This window comes from Pygocentrus nattereri, chromosome 21, assembly GCF_015220715.1.
Source record: "Pygocentrus nattereri isolate fPygNat1 chromosome 21, fPygNat1.pri, whole genome shotgun sequence".
Taxonomy (NCBI): domain Eukaryota; kingdom Metazoa; phylum Chordata; class Actinopteri; order Characiformes; family Serrasalmidae; genus Pygocentrus; species Pygocentrus nattereri.
In genome coordinates this window covers 24,363,558-24,388,103 of record NC_051231.1, presented here as the reverse complement: position 1 = coordinate 24,388,103, position 24,546 = coordinate 24,363,558, and the positions used below count along the sequence as shown (strand labels likewise).

General features: G+C 38.7%; 1 protein-coding gene across 1 annotated transcript; it reads right to left on the bottom strand.

The window, feature by feature from the left end:
- Positions 1 to 602: 602 nt before the first annotated feature.
- zmynd8 (zinc finger, MYND-type containing 8) lies at positions 603 to 15,975 on the bottom strand. Its single transcript, XM_037532287.1, has 21 exons — positions 14,579 to 15,975; positions 14,157 to 14,295; positions 12,388 to 12,458; positions 11,432 to 11,583; positions 9,914 to 10,135; positions 9,410 to 9,523; positions 8,011 to 8,103; positions 7,825 to 7,912; positions 7,680 to 7,735; positions 7,499 to 7,576; positions 7,271 to 7,386; positions 6,691 to 7,187; positions 6,082 to 6,219; positions 5,522 to 5,689; positions 4,822 to 5,373; positions 4,147 to 4,635; positions 3,572 to 3,771; positions 3,259 to 3,339; positions 3,071 to 3,149; positions 2,640 to 2,879; positions 603 to 2,444 (listed from the first exon to the last, which is right to left on the bottom strand). The coding sequence occupies exons 2-21, from the start codon at positions 14,234 to 14,236 to the stop codon at positions 2,269 to 2,271; spliced, it is 3,690 nt and encodes a 1,229-aa protein (XP_037388184.1). The 5' UTR covers positions 14,237 to 14,295; positions 14,579 to 15,975; the 3' UTR covers positions 603 to 2,268.
- Positions 15,976 to 24,546: the final 8,571 nt, after the last annotated feature.

The following is a 24,546-nucleotide window of genomic DNA, read 5'->3' as shown; positions in this document are numbered from 1 at the left end:
CAGAGTGGGCAAACAGAAGCCTCTACATAGTAAAAGACACATGAAAGCCCACCTCAAGATTGCAAAAACAGCTGAAGGACTTTCAGACTGTGAGAAACAAGATTCTCTGGTTCGATGAAACCAAAATTGAACTTTTTGACTTCAATTCTAAACGTCATGGCTGGAGGAAACCAGACATTGCTTATTACCTGCCCAATACCATCCCTAAAGTGAATCATGGTGGTGGCAGCATCATTCTGTGGGGTTGTTTTTCAGACACAATGTAGATTAAGTGTTAGTATAGTGCCTAAGCCCAAAGCCACGAAAACATTAGAAAGGATGCAACATTTTTGCCACATCTGCACACAAGAGTTTGTTCTTCAAGAGTTCTTCAGTAAAGGCTATGGTCCTATTATTAAAGTTGCATTGTAAGTGCTATCTAATGTTTATATAATGTATATACATACATATAATATATACACTGTCTGTGTCCAGCAACAGACATCAATTCATATCCTCTTTGACCAGAAACAGTTTAAAGACAGAAAAACAGTAAGACCACCAAATCTTTATTTATGTACAATATGTAAACATTTGTCTTTTCTTGTAATATATACAGCACATCCTCTGTATAGTTTTTGTTTTTCTTTTTTTTTTTTTTTTTTTTTTAGAGTTAAGAATAATGTATCCATTGTCAACAGTCAACAGTCAATATTATATCACGGAGGCTGCTGAAAGGGTGATATCGTCTGTGTCCTGTAATTATTCATCAAAATCTAAATAATGGTGTTTAAAAATAAACAACAGACCAGTATTATACAGTTTCTCAATTTTGGTAACAAGATTGATCAACATATAAACCCAATGTAAAATAAAAGGTTACGTTCAGAACTGTAACGGAATGATAAATCAGGAGTTATTCAACAGGCCAGTAAGACCACTGGCAAAAGCAGTTTTGAAATGTAGTCACTGTACCGCAATGGTTAAAACAGTATAATGTATCTGAAAAGAAGAAAAGAAAAACACAAGAACAAAGCAGCCTGGTCAGATGCCATTCAGTCAGATGCGTAACATTCAAAAACAGAACACCAACATGGGCACATGAAGGAGTGCAGATAAAGGCAAAAAATGTTCTTAGGCTTAAATGAAAAAAGATGCTTTGCATTGTGAATTATGAACAAGAATCAGACCGTTATCTAGTCATACAGTAAGGGTGTATCATGTTGACCATTGAATACAGTCAGGTTCAAAAGATTAAAACAACCCCCATATAACATGTTGGAATACTAATAGCCAATCTGTTCAGACAGTGGTGAAACTTTTTTCAATCAGATTTCCAAATGGTCTTAGTGATGCATAGGCAAAATAAAGTATAGTCTTTAGAGCTTCATATTACCAAAAATGTTGGATAAATTAACATAAATATGAATATAAACCAGTATTCTTTTTAAAAATCTATCGACTGTAAAAAACAAAAATAAAAACAACATCCCATACCTTTTTCTTTGTTATCCACCCCCATATAAAGCTTATAAGGAAAGAACAGAACCTAATGGAAATGTAACATACACAGTAACTGCCTCTTCACCCTTTCACAGTGAAAGACATGAATTGATTTAGGTCTTTACGATATTATGCCACCTCAGTAATGGGTCTTAATTATTTGACACAGAGACACTTTTTAACCATATTTTTCATATCTCATGCTAGGTGTTCAGATCTCCACAACTTCACTCTTGCTGGTGAGGCATTAAATGACAGTAAAATTAAGATTTATGTTCTGAGAAAAAAATAGTTCCACATCAGTGAAACATTCAATGCTGAACAGGGGTCTAATTACGCTACAAAAATCCTACTAACATGGAGTAAGCACCATAGAGTTACCTCTTTGTGTAAAAATCCAGCGATCTGTGTATGGATTAATTTTGACATTCAATGCTGGCTTTATATGGAAAAACAGATGTAATATATTTGGTTAATTGAACACAATGTACACACTTCAATCGAGTAATTTCAATGCAGTACTATTTTCAGAGTAGTTAGAATGAAGTTATGGAGTCTAAAATATCCAGAATCAGAAATTCTTTGTGTGGCACATGGGAGATCTGGCTGACTTCTGATTGGAATTGTTATTGATACAGAAAAGTAAATCAGCATTCTCAAAGTTCCCAAAGCACAGATTGGCAAGACGAAAACACAAAATAAAAAATACTTTGCTGTAGTGAAGGATGATTTTGTACAGTAATGCAAGTGTAAGTGCTGTTCTAAAGCAGAGTTTGTATGTCTGAGCTAGGAGAGACTGACAGTAACATTGTCCTTAGGCTTGTCCACATCACTGTCCTTGTCTGTGGGAGGGGCTGTTGTCATCTCTCGGGGCGAGTTCTGACCATTGTTAGGATGCCCAGAGCCTTTGGAAATGGTGTCTGCGCTTGATTCTGTCTCAGGCTCTTGCTGTGACGATGTTGCTGAAAAAGTGAAGGGATTTTAAGACTTATTGGCTGAAACACTTTGCAACTGTTCCATACAATGATATCTCAGACGCACTTATGCATAAATTATCAGAGTATAGCTGCACGCATTTAAACAATTCTGTAATGTCAAAATATGAATAGTGTACTGTTTTTAAACTGGTAATCAATGCAAATGGTGCTTTTTCCCACCAGACTGTGTGCAGGACTTCATGTGTTCTGGCCAGTGGGCTTGCTGGCAGGGATAGTCACAGTAGCTTGTGTTCCAGCAGCAGTAGAAAATGGCCTCCTTCTTACAGTTGGCACACCACTGCTTCTTCTTGGTCTCGTCCACTGCCTGCTGCTTCTCCACCTCCATCTGTTTCTTTACCTCCGCAACCAGCCGTTCTCGCTCCTGCTCCAGACTCTGCCTCATCTCTGCCATGGTCAATTCTGAGTAAAAACGTGCAGAAACACATATGCACATTATAGAAAAGAAAAAAAAAAAACATAAACATTGTACTTGGTAATTTGGTTTCTGCTTATCTTAGAGTAGTGCATTATATACAACACTAAGGAAAAAAGTGATTCTTTAACACAGAAAGCTTGAATAAAATCAGCTTCACAGTTTGAAAATAACAAACCTAAATTATGCTTCATCTCTGATAACTCCTGCTGATGTAGCCACTGCAGTTTTTCAATTTCAATCCGTAACCGTCTAATCTGCAAGACAAAAAAAGAGGACTTCATTATGTGCTGCCAGTGAAATTTAGACAACAAAATATCTTATAAATATTACATTTATTTGTCGAAGTATACAAAAAAAACCCACTTCTGCTATTGTATTTCCTGAGGTGCTCTTGGAGAGGTCATTGTATATTTCAGTCATCGTCCCCTTGATTGCATCCATTATCTGTAAATACATATAAAATGTAATTTCTCAACCACTGTCATCAATAACACATTAGTAAGACCAGATAAACCACAAAAACATTAATCCTCTCACTGCATACTTCACTGATCACTATCTAAAACCTGAAAATAAAATATATACAAATCAACCACATGGGTTTAATGTCCTAATTCCTAATAGGTCCAAAGATTTTTCTTCATTATCTGTAATGAACTGAAAAGAGTCATCTTACTTTGTTAGTATACTTTGCAATGTCAGCTGCCACATCAGCAGAGGTGGTGGGGATCTGGAGATCTCCTGTCATGGAGGATGCTGATGATGAGGAAGAACTAACTGTGGCACCTGCCATTATGGCTGCAGACACGGGCGCACTGGTAACCAAGGTGACAGCAGAGGTGGAGGTGCTGAGTTGGGGGTCTTTCTGCTGCACAGCTGAAGGAAGTAAAGGCATTGTAGCTCAATTCTGCACATGGACACTTACTAAAGATCTGATGTGCTTCATGGTGCAAGTGGAAAAGCTAAAAGCATAGGTAATTACATGTTAATTACAGATGCGATTGAAATACTAGCACTCAGTTACATGCACGTAAAGACAACTGGATGGATTTATTCTTTTCTGAGTATTTTCAAATGATAACACTTTTATACTTTTGATTGGATTGTACTTCAATTCTACTTAAGCTGTTTTTCACTAGGTTACATTTACTTCTACTTGAGAGTTGTTTTAATTGAAGTAACAAAACTTTTATTTAAGTATGGGATTAGGCTACTCTACCCACCTTTACTATTGCATCGTAGTCTACCTACCTTTAACAGCCTGTCGTGTCAGATATCGCGTGCTGGATGAAGGCTGCTGTGCTGAAGATGAAGTCTGTGCTTGCTGAAGCTGGCTACGCTGTGCCTGAGATAACACCTGCGTCTGTGTTGCTGGCTGTGTCTGGCTCTGCTGTTGCCGCTGCACCTTCTGCATGTGCCATTTCTGAGAGGAGGTCTGGAACTTAGCAGTGGGATTCCATACCACAGCCCGTTGCACCACAGGCACAGTCTCCCGGGGCAGCAGGGGTCGCTGTTTTTTGACTGTGCTGGTAGGGGTGGAAGAGGAGGCTGGGGCTGTTGATGGAGTGGTGTTGAGGGATGCAGAAGAGGAGAGGGAAGTGGTGCTTGGAACAGCAGGGACAGCCACTACGTTTAAAGGAATAGCCATGGGAGATGGCAAGGGGTCTTTGAGGCCTGTGGTGGAGGAGGGGACTACAGGGTTTTGAGACTGGGCAAGACTACCTGTTGCAGGGGCCTTACCTATAGTATAAAAGAAAAAAAGAGGCAAAAACACAAGACAAAATAAATAAATGTTATGTAATTTATTGTAAAATAAAGATAAACTTATTCCTTAGTTACAACAACTTGTCTCTAGTTTCCCTGCTGTTTTGACAGAACACAAAGTCATGAATATAAAAAGAACGCAAATAGTATACAGTGACTTACCCTCTGTCTTGGAAGCTGTTGTTTCTTTGAGTGCGGTGACAGCGGCTGCGTCTTTTCTGCTTCTTTTCCTTTCTCTTCCTCCCGGTTCTTCTCCCAAATCAATCACTAGCTCTCTCTCCGAGTCTGAGTCCATGTCTACATCGACAGACGCAGATTGCTTGGCTTCCTCTGTAGCCTTGGACTTGTCTCGTGCACTCGGAGAGACTGGTGCTGCTTTGGGCACTTCTTTCTCTGAGTCGACAACTGATTTCTCTTTCACTGGAGAGATGCTAGTTCCTGCTTTCTGCAAAGTCTCACATTTGGTCACTGTGCTAGGAGTCCCAGAAGCTTCAATGCTGCTGTCCTTCTCTTCACTAACAGGTGGAGATGGTTTAGACTTCTTTTTGGGTGGTTCTTTCTCTGTTTTATCATCAGGACAAGCGTCTTGGCTAATTTTTGGTTTCTGCTCATCATCGCTGGCATATTCGCTATCACTGGAGTCAGACTTGTCGGAGTCATCAGAGTCACTGTGTTCCACACCTTTATACACATCCTCAGATATTTCATCTATACCTGTACACAGGTGAGCAAATGTAATGTTAATGTAATTGTAAATTCAAACATTTCCATTGTACCTTTTCCTAATTTAAATATTCTTTATTCTATGCAAAAATAACAGGCTGTGACTCTGGAAAAGCTTTTCTGATGCCCATGAGCTCACCCAGTTGTGCTTTGCAGCTCTCAATGGTCTTGTCAAGATTGAGCTGAAAGCGGCTCCTGATCTGCCTCTTGGGTGAAGTGAGCGAGGTCTGAGGCCCCTGCTGCTGTTGCTGTTGCTGCTGTACGGTCTCACTCAGCTCTTTTAGGTCCATCTCGGCTTTACTACGGTCTGAGTAGAGTTACAAACAAAACACACATAAAATTTAACTATGTTGTTGCTGTTGGGACAAAACTTTCTATGTTGATTTTTGTCGATTTTCATTTTTTTTCATTTTTTTGATGTGTTAACACTTGAACAGACCAACAAGTTCCAGAATTGCAATTTACTTCGATTTAAAGTTAAGAAAACATTTTCTATGACCTGTAAAGTAACTTTTTTGGAAATACAAGATTTTATTTCAACAGCAGCGATATGTCTGTGTGTGTATGTGTATATGTAGGACAATTAAGACAATCATCTGTACACATAAAAGTCTTATTAAAGTCTGTATGAAAAGTCTATCAGCCCTGACTTTACGTATTACTAAGGTCAATCATAAAGAATCAGCTAAATAAGCTTACCTAGGTTAAGATTTAGGATGCTGCCTGTGGCCGGAACCTTTTCCTGTTTGATGGGCGTGCTGGGAGCAGTAGAATGGAATGGTTTAGGGCTGTCTACTGCACTCCCCACAAGACCTGGTCGAGGAGCAGCAGGGGACGCTGTGGGTTGAAGACCAGTTAGTTTGCTAAACTGGATGCCGACCACTTCAAACAAAAATGTTAACATGTGGCTAAATGTATCTAAAAGTGATACAAAAGTGAAACAGTAGCAAAAATTCTGCTGTTCTCTGTAACACCCTGCCCATCACATTTGCTCTAACACTGATACAGCTCATCAGGTATTTAGCACGTTGAGCCAGGTGTATGTATTGTGCACAAAGTATTCAGTGTAAGCATTTCAGCAAAGTTAATGTTCTTGTATCTTACTGTACCTCGCTTTCATTGAATAACATAACCTGAGACAAAGCAGTCCATCATATTGTGTTTCATTGTAGAAATTAGGTAGAATGAAATTATCATTCTAGAAGAGCTCAGATTAGACGGTAATATGTCAATATGTTCACAGGTCAAACAATGTTCATCAGTTATGGAATAAAATTAAATCCGTGGAATTACATAGTACTCTACTACCTGTGCTTTCCAGAGGCTCTTCCCCTCCAGTGCGATGGGGTAGGGAACATTTGGCCTGGCTCTTTTCTCCACCTTCTTGCTCTCCATCAGAGCCAGTGTGGGCTGAGGAGTTGGTGCTCATTGGTGAACGAGGTATGTCTGTCATAGAGATCCGCCTACCAGTTCCTCCTCCACCAATCCCTCCTGACATCATGCCCTTACCCACCAGCATCTTTGGTGATGCAGTCATGTCAAAACTGAATTTGATCTTTTCTTGTTTTTCGGGTTTGACCGAGCCGGCGCCTGGATTTGCTGGGTCGAGAAGCATTTGGAACTGATTGTCAGGTGTGTAGGGAGTGCGGAATGGGGCATAATTAAAGACGGCAAATTTTTTCCTAATGTTTTCAACGTAGACTTCCATCTCCTGCATGGCACTGTTGAAAATGCTCTTGGTCTTCTTTACAGAGAAAGGAATCTCCTTAGACATGAGGTAGCAATTGTTGATCGGAACCCAGGCTCTGAAATGAGAATAGAATAGAATAAAACAGAATAGAATAGAAGAGAATAGAACAGAATAGAATAATTTTCCTCCACTTCTCACCTGTCATGCTGCCCAAAGAATCGAGCATCCACTTGTCCATCTTTGTCTCGCAGAGCTTTGGCAGGCCAGAATGGAAACCCCTTAAGTTTGGCCCACACTAAGGGATGGGGGTTACTCTAATATAGAAAATAAGAAAAACAAAGAACAAATTATTTTAACTGAAGAAATTATGGTAAAGGGTATGATGTATTTACAGGGAACTACAACTTGGACCTTCGAACAACTTACACATGGCTCGCAAAACCAGTTGTCCCTCTTCTGACACGCTGAAAGATAGCACTCTGGACAGACCTCAATTTCATTCATCTGAAGAACAGATGATGTCTGAAACAACTGGCACCAAACTCTGTATTTTCAATTTTTTTATGTTTGGATTTATACAACAGTTCTTAAAATCTGTTTTACTCACTTCATGTTCACAGATTTTTACAATAACCTTAGCTGTTGCTGTGAGTTTATGATTTCCTGGAAGAAAATAGAACATGATTTACAATGTTTCCAATAAACCATTAACAACAGAAGATCAATATAATTGTAGGGGTGTTATGTCCAACCTCCATTGTAAATAATGCAGTTGTGCAAAATCCACTTCACATCAGCCAAGAAAGCTTCAGTAGAACCATATAGTTTCTTTTTGATATTCTAGATGAAAGTGAAAAAAATCCTTTAACATATCCAATACTGAAACAAATGCAAACCACTGTGAAATACGTTTTTGAAAGCTGCTGTGCTGCTCTTACCTTTTCTAATGTGCAGAGGTCCATGGGATGAAAAATATACTCTGCATAATCTGGATGTTGCTCAAGACACACTGGCTTCTGAAATGGTTCTGTCTAGAGGGAGAAAGAGAGAGGAGTGAACAGAGTCTTAGAAAGATGGGGCATTTACAGGAAGCCCCGTCTGTACTTTTTACACTGCAGAGCAGCAGAATCAAAAGAGTGTCAACCAAAGCTTAGCTCCAGAGCTAGTTGCTCAAGTATTTCAGCATTAAAATTACCTTGCTTGTAGAGAGATTATTAATATTAAACAAAATCAGCTATTCCAAAGTCTAATTCTATGCGATGTGAAATAAAGTGTTATTGTGCATTAATTATTTGTCATTATTAGTGCACTGAAACAAACAGAGAATCTCTGTTGAAAGTTCTACAATTCTCAACTATCAATTGGTATGTTTGTTTTCCTGAGTAAAATAATGTTTTACCAGCAATTACTCTTATTTGAATTTCTTGAACATTAAACAGATAGAAAAAGGCTGAAGTCTGATGCAGAACGTTAATTTAAATGTTATATAATTATACATAATTATATAATTAACTGTTATCTCTCCACATAGTTTAATATGTAATTACATAAAATAAATGAGTAGTAATGTACATAAACGCAGTAACTCTCGATTTCCAAAGGTTAAAGCAATGCTGGTAATTACATCGTAGAGCTGGGATGCTTTTATATAGCAAGGTCACGGCCAGTTACGTTTTTAATGACTTTTGGATGGTTGCCATTGCCCAAAAAACTACAGATCACAATCACACAGGCCTATATAAAAAAAAATAGCAACACCCTACTTCAAATGTATTAAAAGAAGAGGGTATAAAGAGGAGACTGGTTGGAATACAGTAGTGGGGTGCTTTTCTCAGGGTTTGTTTACTTAATTAAAAGCTTTTCTCAGAGACCCGACAGCATGGAAGGACTGAGATGAAGTGCGTGGCTGATGCTAAAATAAAGTACCTCACACAAATAAAGTTCCTCACACAAAAAACCCACGCTGGAGTTCAGCAAGCAAAAGTAAGAGATCAAATTTATATTGTGGAAAATTTATTTTAAATTTAAATTTAAAAATTTAAATTAAAAATACTAAAAAGTTGGAGAAGAAAAAGCAACTGGAAAATCAAAAATCTGACTGGAAAAATAGCTAGGTTCAAAAAAAAAAAAACAATCCTGCTCACAAACTTCTAAAGGGAAGAAAATGTTATGAGATTTATGGAGGGACAGGAGTTAAGGGAGTCCATTACTGCTAGTTAATTTGTAGAGTATTTGGAACATGATCCGACTATCAGCAGGCAGTTGCCAAATCAAGAGACTAGCTTTCAAATGCAATCATCAATCAGTCTGAGTGGGAGTGGGAGACATAACCCTTACACCAGGCTGTTTCATCTTTTGAAGAGCAAACTTGAGTAGATAAGACAGCTGGTCCAGAGTGAGCATCGTCATCGCTTTGCTCTGTGTCTCAATGCATTCTGCGACAGTTATTTTCTGAAAGGCAAAACAGGAAAGTCATGTGATTATACTGTAATGTATTTAACTGATTAAAACCTAATTGTTGGCAATATGGCAAAAATATCATATCAGGCAATACTTAATTTTTGAGGGGAAAAAAAGGTTTTGAGTTCAAACTCTTTTAATCTTTAATTTTAATCTTTGAAAACAGGCGCGACACTGCCCATTTACCCATTCAGTGAACAGTTTCCTATCAGTGACTTATATTTTGGCACATATACATTTTCTTAGATGGCATTTCTCTTTGCATACAGTTCCATAGTATGCAAAACAATAACATTATGTCTTTAAATAGCACTAGTTGTCTTTGGCCTCAGGTACAGCTATTTCTTGTGTGGCGGTAGCAGTGTTAGAGTGAGCTGGTACCTCACATTCAGGGCAGAACCAGTCCCCTTCGGGCTCTGCGGCCAGTTTGAGGCACTTAGCGTGGTAGACACGCGGGCAGAGCTCACAGCAGAGCACCTGGCCCTCACGATGGCACACCCAGCAGTAGAAATCATTCCTCCCGTCCTGCGGTACAACATCAACAGGGTCTGTGGTGAGTGCGGACTGCTTCACATAGTAAAAGGGACCATGTCTTAGTTCGGACTGGAATGCAGGCGAGAAAAACACGAAAAGTGGGGTTTCAAAATACAAGTACTGCAGGTTACGACACAAACAGGTAACACGCATGAAGGATGTAATTCAATTAATAATGCAGAGGAGACTCCCCAGCAGCTCTACTCAGTAACATATACTCTAGTATCACTTTGATGGGTTTATATTTTCCTTAGAATGTACTTTTACTTCTACTCCTACTCCTTAGAAATTTCTTTCTTTGTAAGCAGTTTCATTGTGTTACATTGGTAACAGCATCTGTAGTGTTATGCGATTGGTCACACCTCTGATGTTTGAGGTTTATCATTCATTTTTCTTATTTATTTACAGTGGAGCAAAAAAGAGAAGAATTGAGGATAACAAACAGTTCCTAAGCTGACAGATGCTGGACGTACTAAGAAGTGCTGCAGTTCTCAAAGTTACTCAAGTACTTCAGTAGTTTTTCTGACCTGACACATTTGTTCTTTTACTAAAGTTGTTTACCTGGAAAGGTACTTTCATGTCATGTGAATATACGTTTAGGCTGCTCTACCCATTTCTGCTCTGCGGCATATATAGTTTGTAATGGTATGTTTTCAGATTCAAATTAACTATGCATTAAAAAAAACATGACATAATCCATGAGAAGTCCACAAGAAAATCTCTCATCTTTTTCAATGACAGTTTCAATCAGTTATAATAAATATCTAAGCATGTTCTTATATACCATTGCAGCACACTGGCCTCACTTGCATTACTGTAAAAAAATCTGGCAATCTTTATTTGGTCTTTGTAAAAGAAAAACAACCCTACACCAGGGCTTCAGCTATAAGAATAAATCAATTGCAGTTATTTTTTTTATCTCGGAGTTGGCCGAGGAATTTGCCAGCCCTTTCAAAGTACAACAGGTTCTCTTATCCACAGACACAACTGAGAGATATTCCAAACTAGAACTGAGGAGTATCACTAAGTATATGGAGGTCCTCACTGTACTCTAGAAAATGAATTCACATATGCTCATAAGTGTGTTTTGTTTCCTCTAAGGTTCTGAGGTATGACTAACTGGGGAGATGCTTAAAAATTAAGACAAGATTAATCTGGCATAGTGACGGAATAAATAACTTTCTTTGACACCTTTTTGTGTTGGGTATGTTTTATATTTCTATCTGCCCTGGCTAAGCACAGCATAAGGATAATATAGGACTGATTATAGCCTGAGGTGGTTCCATATCACCACAAACAATCAAGCTAAAGACAATCTAAGTAAGTCTGAACTAGTATTTTAGAGGTGAGTTAAGCAAGCCGCACCTGGTCTTTGCTGTTGTTGACGGCTCCTGGTTTCTTCTTCTTTTTGACAGGGCTCGGAGATGCTTCTGAGGGAGAATGTCCATTGGAAGAGTGAGGCGGGCTGGGCACTTTGCGTTTAGTGGCAGTGCGCTCTGCGGATGCTGAATCAGACACTGTACAAAGTAAACATATGTGGAAGGCTAAGATACAAATATGTCAGGATTACTTCTACATAGTGATATAAATATATTTCTTTAGTAATGTTGAAGTGAAAGTTCAAGCCAAATATCTAACTTGCACAATTTTCCCCTTACCCAAAATGTACTTGATCAGCTAAAGATGTTGTGGTTAAGCAGTTTTTCAGTTTTGTACTAGAGTTACAGTGCTAATGTAGCTAAAAAATAATTGTCCACTGCACTCTCCAAACTGCATGCCTAAATCATTACAAACTTGCCACAAAACACACTGAGCTTGAAAAACTGACAAAAGCATGAGCAAAAACGATTATATTTGATAAACTACACCATACAGTGTCAAAAAACACATAAGCAAGTCCGTTTGATTTGCATAACTCCTTTTTATTCACTAATTAATCTACTATAACAATACCAACTGCAATAATACCATACCTATGCATTTTTGTTGTACACTACAGTAAACTATGAACTTTTACAAAACTAATTTGTAAGCATTTATAAAAGGTAAATATTTGTGTGAGCCAATATATGAGATTTTAAAGAGTTAACAACTTGATGTTGTCTGAGACAAGTGTGAGATGATTTACGCAAGTAGTTTGCATACTGATAATCTGTTAGCTATAAGCTTCTATTACTCGTCAGCTATGTTGGCCTTGTAGCTCTAGTGTGAAACTAAAGAAGCAAACATCTTACACCAAACATGTTCTTGTGGATTGATTACATTTAGAGTGCAAATTTGATTTATGGTCCAACCATTTCTTTAAAAGATGGTCTCCTCACCTTTGGATCGTGTGGCAATCTCCATCCCTTCATTCACATCTGATTCTGCCTTCACTTCTTCTTCAGCCAAACTGCCACACACAAAAGACAACTTATAAGAGCCTTTTATTGTAGTTTTTACTATATCTATTTTTTTAATCTGTAAAAAAATGCATTTGCTTTACTTTGCTGATCAATTACTTAGCAATGTGAATTCAGGTTGAAGACACAGCTGCACCATTTTCTAAAACACAGGTTGTTGTGTTCTCCCAAAGATAAAAGGATGACAGCTTTCTACACAGCCAGAATATCTAAACGCTTAGTATTCTCCTCTAAACATGTTGACACATTTGCCAATGCTTCACTACTATTAGTATTCATAGATATGATAGGTTATGACATGAGGAGTCATGAGCTGACCTCTGCCCTCCCAATATCTAACTTTACTTATTATAGGCAAGGCAATTTAACATTAAATTTTATTTTCAGTGTGGTAAACACTGTCACACAAAGCTTGTAACGAAATGTTTAAAAAACCAGAACACAAGTGAGTTTAGCGCACTGTAGTACTTTCATTCAGAAATTTCAGTTTCACCAGTTAAGGAAGTAGGGGTACAGGAGGGGGCAGGGAGACTGAAGCTTTGATGCAGCCAAGATGTCTCATTGAATTTGTTGTCTCCAGTTTATTATTTCCACTGCTTTGAATGTGGAAGAGAGAGAAGTTTCTCAGTGAAAGAGCTCCTTTGACATAAGCTCATGGTCTCCCTCAGTGCCATTGCAGGAGACCATTCACAGAGTTTTGTAGTCCATGAGCGAATACTGACAAAACGAGTCCAAGTGCACAAATGGAACAATTACTTGTTTCCCATGAACAAAAGTAAATAATCCACCATGAAAGAGTCTCTATTCCAGTTATGTCATAGGTAGGAAACCTTAGAGCCAAAACTAAAATAAAACAAAAAGAAAAAAATATCCAATTACATCTCTGATTCTACAGACAATTTATATGGCATAAAAATATGGTATTCATTTTTCTTGTGGTCCACAACCTTAAACAATCAACATAAACAATATAAACATTTCAACATTATCATTAAAGATTAGAGCAACAGTGGATTTAACTAGAAATCGTACAAATAATCGTTATAGGTGATAGAGCGGTTGTTAATTTAGCAGCAAAAGGTAGAATTCCCACTGAAAACTGAATAATGTATTCAGTAGGTGGGATTGAAAGTGCCTTCTCTCACTCTAGAATGCCACCAGCAACATACAACCTAATCACGAGGACAGCCAGAGAAAAAGAAGGGTGGTTTATACATAGCTTTGAATTGATCTACTGTCAAAAAACATCAAATACATTTTGTTAATTCTTTGTATTGGATGCTTCCAAGCCTATTACCAAACCCAGGGATGGCCTTGCGCATGATGTCATTATTATGAGTATTTTAATTCCTTGTCCAGCATTAAGGAATAATATCTTCAACCATACAATTTTAGCCATGTCATAATGTCTGTGTCACTCTGCAGCCTGAATGGTTCCAAAATGACAGTCAGCCACCACTGCTCTGCTGTTTTTTTCCTTTCTCCTCCCTGTGCCCTGCTCTCTGCCACATATGCCCACCATTGCACTGCTCCATCAAGAAAACAGCCATTCGCTATCTGCAGTCAATCAGTCTAAACAAAGAATAGAAAAAAAAGTAGCAATGTCTATTTCCACACGCCCTCCAACGACTCGGTGAAGCTCAGAGATAAAAAATCTCATTCGATCATAATTAGAAATATGGTATTACATTGGATCAGTCGAAGGTATTTCAGCTACAGGATGCCAAATCTTGGAGAAAAAAAAATATTCCTGTTGAGGCAGTAGCATCTTTGCCTTCCAAGGCAGGTCTTTTGGTCTGATTCTTGCAGTCTCTCCCCCTCTTGCACCTTTAGGGGAGAAAATGAAAGCATATACACAAGACAACATCTGCAGAGGCTGTGCACTTGCCATCTTGGCCTCCTCCTCTATCCTCTTCAAACCTGCATGCACCATCTATCCTTAGCAACAGCCATTTCCCTTGCACAATCGATATCACTGCTGGCACAAAACCCTCATACAGCGAGACAGCACAATGCATATATAATCATTTTGCTCTTCCTTAAATCGCATAACACACTGACATCGCAATAAAGTTCAATGTAAAACAATTGACACATAATAACATCATACCTTATTTTTCTTTACGTGCACAGTACACAGATTCTTCAGGCAGGGCCCTTGCCTAATATCTTTTTTTTCTTTTTTTTCTCAATTGCAATAGCTTTAAGGGATGAGACAAAGATGGGTGCAGAATTTTCCAGAAGGGCCTTGCTCTCCCTGCTGCTCTCAGTGCGATTGTCAATCTTTAACCTCAGCTGTGGGCTGCCGATTGGTTTGAGAGCCACACGGAGGCGCGTGATTGGGCGGTAGATGCTGTGTGGCACACTGGCTCTCCCTGCTCCCCTCTCTCTGCTCTGATCCACTGCTGCAATGCAGGGAGGGCTGCTGCTGCCATCCACCATCAAAAATACTCTCCAAACCACACTCTACTTCTCTGTTCAGACCTTCACACAAGGCAAGCGTGTAGGATATGGGCTGCTGCACTACAACAAACACATATCAGATTGCCTCCTGTCCCTTTTTTCCTGCTCCCTCTCTCTCTTTCTCTCTAATGGTTAAGAGCAATCTCGGGCGTCCATTTTGTAGACGTTGTAAGCTCGTCGTGGCAACTGTGAGAACACAAGCTTTGCCAGTACAGCGGCTCACAGGAATGCAGAGAGGGCCTTGCACACACACAGACAAACACAGACATACAAATACATGCAGAGACAAAGAAAGTAACCAAAAAGAAAACATAACATGCAAGCTTGGAAAACACCCCTCAGCTCTTCCCTCAGTATTTAATGTATATGCACGTCCGTAGCCATAATAACTTGGCCTACATAGATTACTATTTCTACTATTACTATGTGTAACTTTATATGGTACATTATAAAACACAATTACTAGTGTATATTGTAATAATTGACCTACTAAGACTATTGTTGCTCTTCTTATTGCCAATCTCAGGTCAAATGACTAGAGTTTCGTTATCCACTTACAAAACACAGAATGCTCTAGGAATTTCAAAAGGGTTAGATTCGTAATCAACTAATAAAACACAATGCTTACTTTCTAAATCATTGATTAAATGCAAAAATACAACATTTAAACAAATGCAACCTTCAATCAGGTAAGGTCAGATAAATTGCCAGGATCAGCAGCTTTAATCAATTAAGGCAACTGAGGCATCGTCAAATAGAACTGACTTGAGTCTGGGGCACCAGTGATTTTGAGGACACTGCCTGTCTGTAGGACTCAAAAAAAGGACAGGCTGATATTATGGCCCCGAAGAATATGCATTAAGATTTGCCTTATTTCAGGGGGATTCCCTGCTTTCTGCTTCCACCAACATCCAGTCACATCAGCCAACTATAAATAAAACCTTGAGTGGTGCCAGTCCAAATACTTCTGATATAAAACTGTAAAGTAGTATGCTGTTAATATGTTAGACAATCTGAACAGAATACACTGTAATATACTTTCAATGTATTTAGTTGGTACGGATGTGTGACCAACATGTTGCAATGTGCTCCTTTTTGTGGCCACCATGATTCAGCGATTGCACGTTTTTATGCAAAATGATACAGCCACTTGTCCTCAATGCATGTGTACTGTACACAGGACAAGGCCTTTGAGCTACACAGCCAAAAAGGGAAGCTGTCTGAAATGGCTGCCAACTGTTACAAGTACCAAGTTGACAAAAAAAGGACTGTATCACACAACCTACAAAACCTAAATCAATGCAAAGAACTCTAGAACCCTATATTGAACCCAGAAACCTCTCAGACTGAAACTGAAACTAAATACTTACAAAAGATACACTATACCTGTGTGCAGAATACAGGCTACAAATTTTTATTGTGTGGGTGAAGCAAATCTACAAGCTGAAGCAAAGTTTTTTTTAAGAATCAGCATACATTCATGAGCAAAACACACTGTCAGCAGTAATCTAACAAATCCTGTAGTCTATATAGTGCAAGGCAGTCAATACTGCAGCTGAGGTTGGGTTTCCTCTTACAGCCTCGGCTGCTGCTGCCTGACCCACAAGGCCTTCCATTTTGAGAGGGCTGGCCTGTGACAGCACTTCACACTACTGTACTCCTCTCTCAGCCCTGCTCCCTCCAGCCAGATCAACATTACAGCTGAGAGAAAGCACAGAAGGCCACTTTTGTCATGGTCGTCTGTGCACACTCACAGCTTAATCAGGTGATCCACAGGGCTCACAAATGTTGCAGAGACATAGAGAGAGATTGCTGAGCCCTGTTCCTGCCAGGATCCAGTTCTATAGTGTTGGGACAGGAATCTTTCTTTTCCACCACCCCTGAATAAGAACATTATTCCTGTGTTAAGACATTAGTCAACATTAGCAGGTATGCTAAAGAGGAAATGAAACAATAGAAAATCAACCTTACCTCTGTGGATGCATGGCTAAAAAAGACTTGTGTGAAATGTCAATGCTTATTAAAACATGGAGGACAGCCCTCAGCCCTCTCTCTCTACAGAGAGCACAGCCTCGGCACTCCAAGCCAGCCGAGCCAACATGCTGATAAAAGCTGCTCTGCGATTGGATGGTACTCTCTGGCAGGATGGAAGGCAGCAGCTGATTGGCTGAAACATTTCCTGACTGAGTGCCTTTTGTTCAGCAAAGGCAGCCTATGGCTGGGTTAAGGACAGAGGGAGAGGAGCTAGGCCTTGACCAAGGAATCCACATTTAAAAAACCAAAACAGGCCCAGAGACATCATATTTCCCAATGTCCAACATAGGAAGGAAATGTTTTTCCAGCTTAATTTAACATGGTGTTTAAAAAGCAGTTACAGAAGGGTTTCTCAACACAGGCCTGAAGCCACCCAGTTAAAAAGGGCCTTTGTTTTTATGGTCTTTTAAGTTAAATTAACCATCAAGAAAAAGTAAAAAAAAAAAAAAGTAAACAGAGAGGCCATTGGTCAGATCAGGATTGTTTTAACTACGTTATGCAGACTACTTCAATGAGGCAATAATTTAATGGCTTATTTAATGGGTTATAACTGACAATAACCTCAATATTTCACAGATGTCAGGAGTGTCAGTAAAACTTTGTTGTGGCAGGAGTGGCAGATGTTATGGAAGTCAGATACTAAATGATTAAGTTAATATAATATCATAACTGAAACACTAACACTTGGTGGGGGCGGGGGGGGGGGTGTCTTAAAGTATGTTCTTCACATCCTACACTTTCAAAGCACACTATTAACTCAACACTGTCAAACCAAACCTCTTCAGCCCTTGGTGGTAAAACCACAGTTTTTAGAACCACAGAACAGAAGGCACCTGCAACCTGGTAGATTTTGAGCCAGCAAACATAGGTATTCTGAACATCTACTCATTTACCCTCTACTCTTTGATTTTCCTTATATGTTTAAAATGCAGTCTTTAGTAAATATATGTGTCAGTAAGTAAGCACATGTATTTACGTAATACAATTAAAACTAAAGTGCTTTACAATTAAAGAAATTGTTTGTCCACGTGTCAGTTCTCCAGTTATGCCTGTTTCATTTACACAGAAAGAGAACACTGACAATGCTACACAAAGTCCTCAATAAGCACAGAACTTTCAACAGCTACTTAATGTATTTAATCCTGGCCTTAAAAACAATCACTGATGGCACTTTTTGGCTGGAAGTTGTTCCAAATTCATGACACAGAAACAGCAAAGGCAGAATCATCTTTCATTTAAACTGAGACCATGGAACAGTCAAAAGTAACTGAGAAAGTAACCTTAGAGACCTTGTAGGAGCATATAGGCAAAGGAAGGCAATATACGTAGTTGTGAATCCATTTAATATTTTAGAAACAAAGACACCTGGGCATGTTTTTGTTTGTTGCATAGTAAATTTGAGCTCTGTTCAATATAAAGGCATGGTTTAACATTAAACATAAACATTAAATACAGATATAAATCCCCTTTAAAATGTTCCAGCTCAAGGTCAGGAGGCCTTGTCAATATGCAGCAGCAGCATTACAGCCAATCTAACTCTTAAAGTATGTCACAGATTATATATGTGACTTTTGAGTCACCTTTCAGTTTGGCCACCCATCTGGAAAAAATTGTGTCAAGCAACACTGCCTAGTTATTTATTAAGCATAACCAGCACAGTGACTGGCTATGTTAATTAACAATAGAAAATCAATACAGCAATTTCTATTATGCAATGCAGACACGACACGACATGGTGTTTACGGTTCGCGTTTTCTGCGCCATCCAATGGTCACAGAAAGAAATACAATAGACACATAGATCGAATTTCAAATAAATGTTAATTCCGAGTGACCTAAACCCATGTTCTTCAATATTTCTAACTTCTGCCTCAAATGTACCTGTTTATGTGCATTCTGCCAAATCATATTCAGTCCGCATATGAATTTTATTTATTTATTTATTTGTCCTCTCCCTGGTAAATAATATAAACTTCTTGACTTTTTGCTATGAAATGAGTTTTTTTGTTTTTTTAGCCCACGTGAGAAATTATATATGGCCACATTTGCATGTAACCTACAAATGTTTTATGCATGATGTAAGCTAATTTTGTTGCGTTATGTTTTTCATATGTTGAAATATGACTGAAATAGCTACATGTTCCATAGTTGAAAATTGTCAATTACAAATATGTTGGCAGACATGTCACATATATGTCCATATATAACTATTATAAGACGGATATGAGGGAAATCCATATATGTTAACTAATGTCTTATATTTGAAATCTAGTTAGCTAACTAACGCTACATTGCTTTATATCAGATTTCCGTATGGATGAAGATTTTGAGCCAAATTTCTATAACAAAGAAAAACGTGTGGTAAACTATGTAAGTTATGGCTGCCTGGCACAGAATTATCTGGACAAATGGCTGTAAAAATATAACTATATATATCAGCTCATGGTGCAGGGTCTGTCTACCCTAACCTGTTAGCTAACTAGCTAACCTGACATCAACAGTGAGGTAACGTTAGCCAGTTAGCTCACGTAGGTTAGCTAGCTAGCTAGTTAACTAACCTCCCTCTCTCACGTTACCTGTGAGAAACAGCAACGTAGCCAGTATAGTGTAGTTACTTCAGTAACTGACAAGCCCAATATGTCTTCTCTGCGTACATAACGGTAAATGTATATAGTTTCGGTATTTGAGGCATTATTTTAAAAACTTGTTTACTCGTTGTGATTCTGTTCGCTAACTCTAAATGCTAACGTTTGTGTACTTTATCTTTCCCTCGGAGTCCAAAAACGTTGAGCAGGAGCGCTAGAGAGAAACTTACTTTACTTTCAGAAGCCAGACAGCCAGTCTGCCGATACGAGCTTTTCCTAAACTGGAGTGTTTAATATTCATACTGTCCGTAATGTCTGAGGTGAAGTTCTGAACATGCTACGCTACCACAACGGGCTTCCCCAACGTTTAGCTACCTCAGTGCACGTGGCGCCTTGGGGTCACATCAAACCTGCTGTGGTGCAGCGCACATAGCTAACGTTACCGTATTTTACTGAAAGATAAGTTACATTCTGGGTGCTTTGAGGAACTTAACCAACTCGGATTTCTTTAAAATCGATGGTGATCATAGGAACCAGGAGTCACAATGTGTACAACGCAAGCAGACATTTTACAGACTATCCAAGCAGTAAACCTTAACACGTCAGTTTTCAGTGTCTTTTTTGTGCAATGTAATGTTGAAGTCCATCACAGTAAGGTTGTCTGGGTACGATTTTGAAGTATAACGCCCTGCATGCACCTCTCAGCCATTAATGGCTTATTTTAAAAATAAGTTTTAGGCCAAAGCTTAATGATGCATTAGGCATCAGGCAACGTTCATAACTTTTAACCATAGACTTCTAGTTCCTATCACCACTGCTGGGAATCGCTATAGCATTGGCCAATTTTCTACTATTTCTAATCTATTTGAACTTTACACATACAGTAAATCATATTTTCATGAAATTTTGCTTATTTTGTGTTAATCTTGTAGAATTTGAAGCTAAGCTGTGCCATTAGTATTTCCATTTTACTTATTTTACATATATTTTAAAGAAACTTACTGTAAATTTGCAGAGTTAAGATTTGACATCAACATAACAAACAACAACAATATGGATAATGGTGTTATTGTGAACTTTACTTACATTTACTGTAAAATGATAGCAGTTGTTTCCAGTGCAGAGCAAATGCAGGCCACCATTCAGAAGCTCTCAAAATGCAATGTCTGACCTTAGGAGCTGTAGCTCAAGTCTTGGTGGCTCCCTGGAAACCTTGGATTTCCGAGGTCAGATGGCAGCACCGCCACAAGCCTGATCAGAGAACAACATGCACTTCTAGAGGATTTCACTAGACAAACTCATCACAAAGCGTAATATCACTGGACATAAGACGTGCATATGTGGCATCAGAATTTGAGAGTCAGACCTCAAACGTTCATTCAAAACTGTCACTAATTCATGTATGTGTTAAGCTTTGGTGTCACCCATCTTAATCTTGTCTAATGCAATTTTAGTCTCTATTTCAGTATCAGTACCTGAGCTTAGGAGCAGCTCAGCTCAGAAGAAAGGCTCAGCCTCTGAATGATTTTCACTTGGGTAGTGTTAGTTGGTCTTGTTTGTTAAAGTGAAGAAAGAGCTGCAGTGAGGTCTGTGCCATTCAACAGATCCTTAAGACTGTCATAATAAAATGAGAAACTGTAAGACTTCTGTAATGCTGTGTAATATTTCTGTAATAACATATATTTTCATCACTGTAAAATATTCCTGTCATAATATCTAGTCGTCTATACTACTTGTGTACTACCCTGTAGTAAACTCTGCTCATTGTCCCAAGTTACTTTATAGGGAAAGTCTTATGATTTTTTAATATTTCTGCATAATTCACTTGTTAAGATATAAAGTCATTCATTTACACTTACATTTACAGCATTTAGCAGACACTCTTATCCAGAGCGACTTACAAGAAGTGCTTTGTCTATCTAGAAAAAGTATCTTTGCTAGTTAACAATAGGTTAGAGAGAAAGCCAGTCCTGAGCTCAGATACTGCTAGAAACAAAAATTCACTGTTGATACCCAGAGAAAAGGAACAGAGCTGAACACAGAACTCTATGCTCTATGCAGAACTGTATGCAATACACTACACTACAATACAATACACTACAATACATAGTGCAATACAATAAAATACAATATATAAGTGTAGCACCATATATTGCAATACTTTTCAATCAATACAATTCAGTGCTCATTTAAGTGCTGTGTAAAGAGATGGTTTGATGTGAAAAACTCAGTTCTTGAGAGCTTGAGACCCAAGTCAGAGCTATTCACACTTGTGGTAATAGGAACCAGACGTCTAAAGTGTTTAATGCCTTTAAATGATGCATTATAGAAAGCGACTGCATGAAGTCTTGGCCAGAAATGTATTTTAAAATAATTTTTAAATATTACCTAAAGATTTTCTTTTATATTTATCACTATTTTACCATTATAAAGATCACAAATAAAAACACAGTCAGAAGATGTGTACATTCACTGGTCGTTTTTTGATAGTAAATAAATGTACTGTAATTCATATTTGCATTGTAGACATTGCAATGCCTGCGACCCATGACGGAGAAGCGGCTTAGAAAATGGATGGATGGATTGACATTGCAATGCCTGGTTCCTGTTACCACCATTATAAAGAAATCAGCAGCACCATGCACCATTTCACATTGAAATCTAAAATGACTAAATGATTCTCAGTTATTATTTTGTAAAATCTATTTATTTCCCTTTTAAGGTTCCACAGAAATTCTTGTAGTGCTACTGTAGTTCTTGGCGCAGAATTGTGTCATTCCAAGTTGGGCAGTCACTAGAAAAGATGAGTGCTAAAGATGAAGCTCCTCAAATCTCATTGCTGATCAGAACAAGCCACACTTGTAGACAAGAGTTTATGTGATCCATTTCCCTACAAATAATGTTTTCCTGTTGGGATTTGTGCTCGATTGCTTTCTCATGTTTTAAGAGGACCACTAGAGGGAGCTGTTCAGCTTGCTGGCTCTTCCTGCCCCTGAGAGCTTTGCTGAGGACAGCTGTCTGTGAGACTCCCTGCTGCATTAATAAATCAAAATACACACACACAGGAGGAGTCTAACCCAAGGAAACATCTTGATGATAGACAGAGCAATGTGTTACATACTGCGTATTGGTTTTTACTCACCCATAGATTTAAGAAAATATGGACGTTCAAACAAATTAACACGTGGAGTGACTTTCTAGTGATAAACAGAACCTGTTCCATTGTGTTTTTATCAGGTACCTGCAAGGAATTCATAGGCAGTAAATGAGAACAAATCTGATTTGTTTACACTGTCAAGGTTTTATGAAACATATACTGTGGGGAAAAATGGCAATGCGTCATTTAAATATCTAACTTTGAAGCAAAGCTATCTTTATAATTAGTCGGTGGACTTGACTTGTTTTCTCAACGGCCTTTTTTGCATATTAGGGCTAGATGTGATCCTCTCTCAGACTATGCCAATCACTTAAGCCGGTTGGGGGGATGGGTGAGGAGAAGAAGAGCTGAATGATTGGGTGTTTGCAGGTAGGCGATGTATAGGCGCAGACAATTAGGGGCTATCTCCTGTCCTTTCAAACTGCTATCTCCTGTCCTTTTCAAAGCAGGGTGGGGGGTGGGTGTGTGGGGGGGAGCATCTCTCACTCATGGGGGGTTTGGTAAGGGTTTTTTTTTTTTTTGCCAGCAAGTGGGGGAGGGGCACAAACAGGTCTGTGGGCCTCTGTTGGGTCTCTGAGGAATGTTACTGGGGCGTTCTCATTCTTTTTTCACACATGCACACACACATTGAGATCCTCAAGCACCAGACATGGAGCTGATTTCATATGAATGTCACAGAACAGATAAATCAGAAGTTCTATCTAAACTCTCTTTTAATCTGCTGTTGGATATATATATATAGTACAAATGTTATTTATAGTATAAATCACATGAAAATTAAGCTCTGTATTTAAGAAAAAATAGACGTTCTGCTGTAGATCAGGTCACTAAGTTTAATGCACCATTTGTATATCCACATTCTTGCTGAGATGAGATTAGAGGCCTGTGTTGCAGTCATGACAGGAAACAGCAAGCAATGAGCTAATTACAACAGCCCCCCTCCCCACTCAATTCTTTCCCTTCCCCCCCCTGCCTCCCTCCCTCCATCCTAGTCCATGCTCTCTCTCTCTCTCTCTCTCTCTCTCTCTGTCCCTCTCCCTTCCTCCCTCTTTAGCACTGTCTCCTTCTCCAACAGTTGAAATTCAACACTGGTATGCCTAAGAGGTCACCATGGAGACGAGTCTGAGTCTGGTCTCCGGAGGCCATGGCATCTGCATCATCAGTGGATCCTGTAGATAGCAGTGATCTTTACCCACCATGCTTTGACAAACGAAAGAAAACAAATGCACAGTAACATATACGTGCCTCAACAAGGCCAAAGTCCATGTGACCTCTTGTATAAGGCTTAACTTATATATTATTTTGACTGATACTGTGCAACACATTAATGTTGTTTTTATTTACTTGGTTAGTAACTTTGCATTAAATGTTCATTACAATAAGTTGTATATTTATTACTATGTAACTTCAGCAGAGACAATTCCACATTCATTGCATATAGTTCATTATTATTATTATTATTGTTGTTGTTGTTGTTGTTGTTGTTGTTTATTGGTGTATTTACATTTTTAATAGTGGACCAAGTGAAGTGACCAAATGATAGACTAGGTTTTATTACAACCAAGTTCAACATTCTGCAGTATGCAAATTCTCACAAAGTCACTGAATAGGCTGTCCTACGAGACGACTCTCTTTACGAGCTAAAAATAAAATCTACATAAATATATTTATATATTCTCTGATATCGCTATCGCTACAACTTCGCATCTCCTAGTGGCTGTTTTCATTCCGAGGGGGTTCATGAACTTGTAGTTTTTTCTCCTCGAAGCGCCAACGCAGATGGAGCGGCTCTAATGCTATGAAAGACAACATTACCCAGAATGCCAAGGGCCGCATTCGG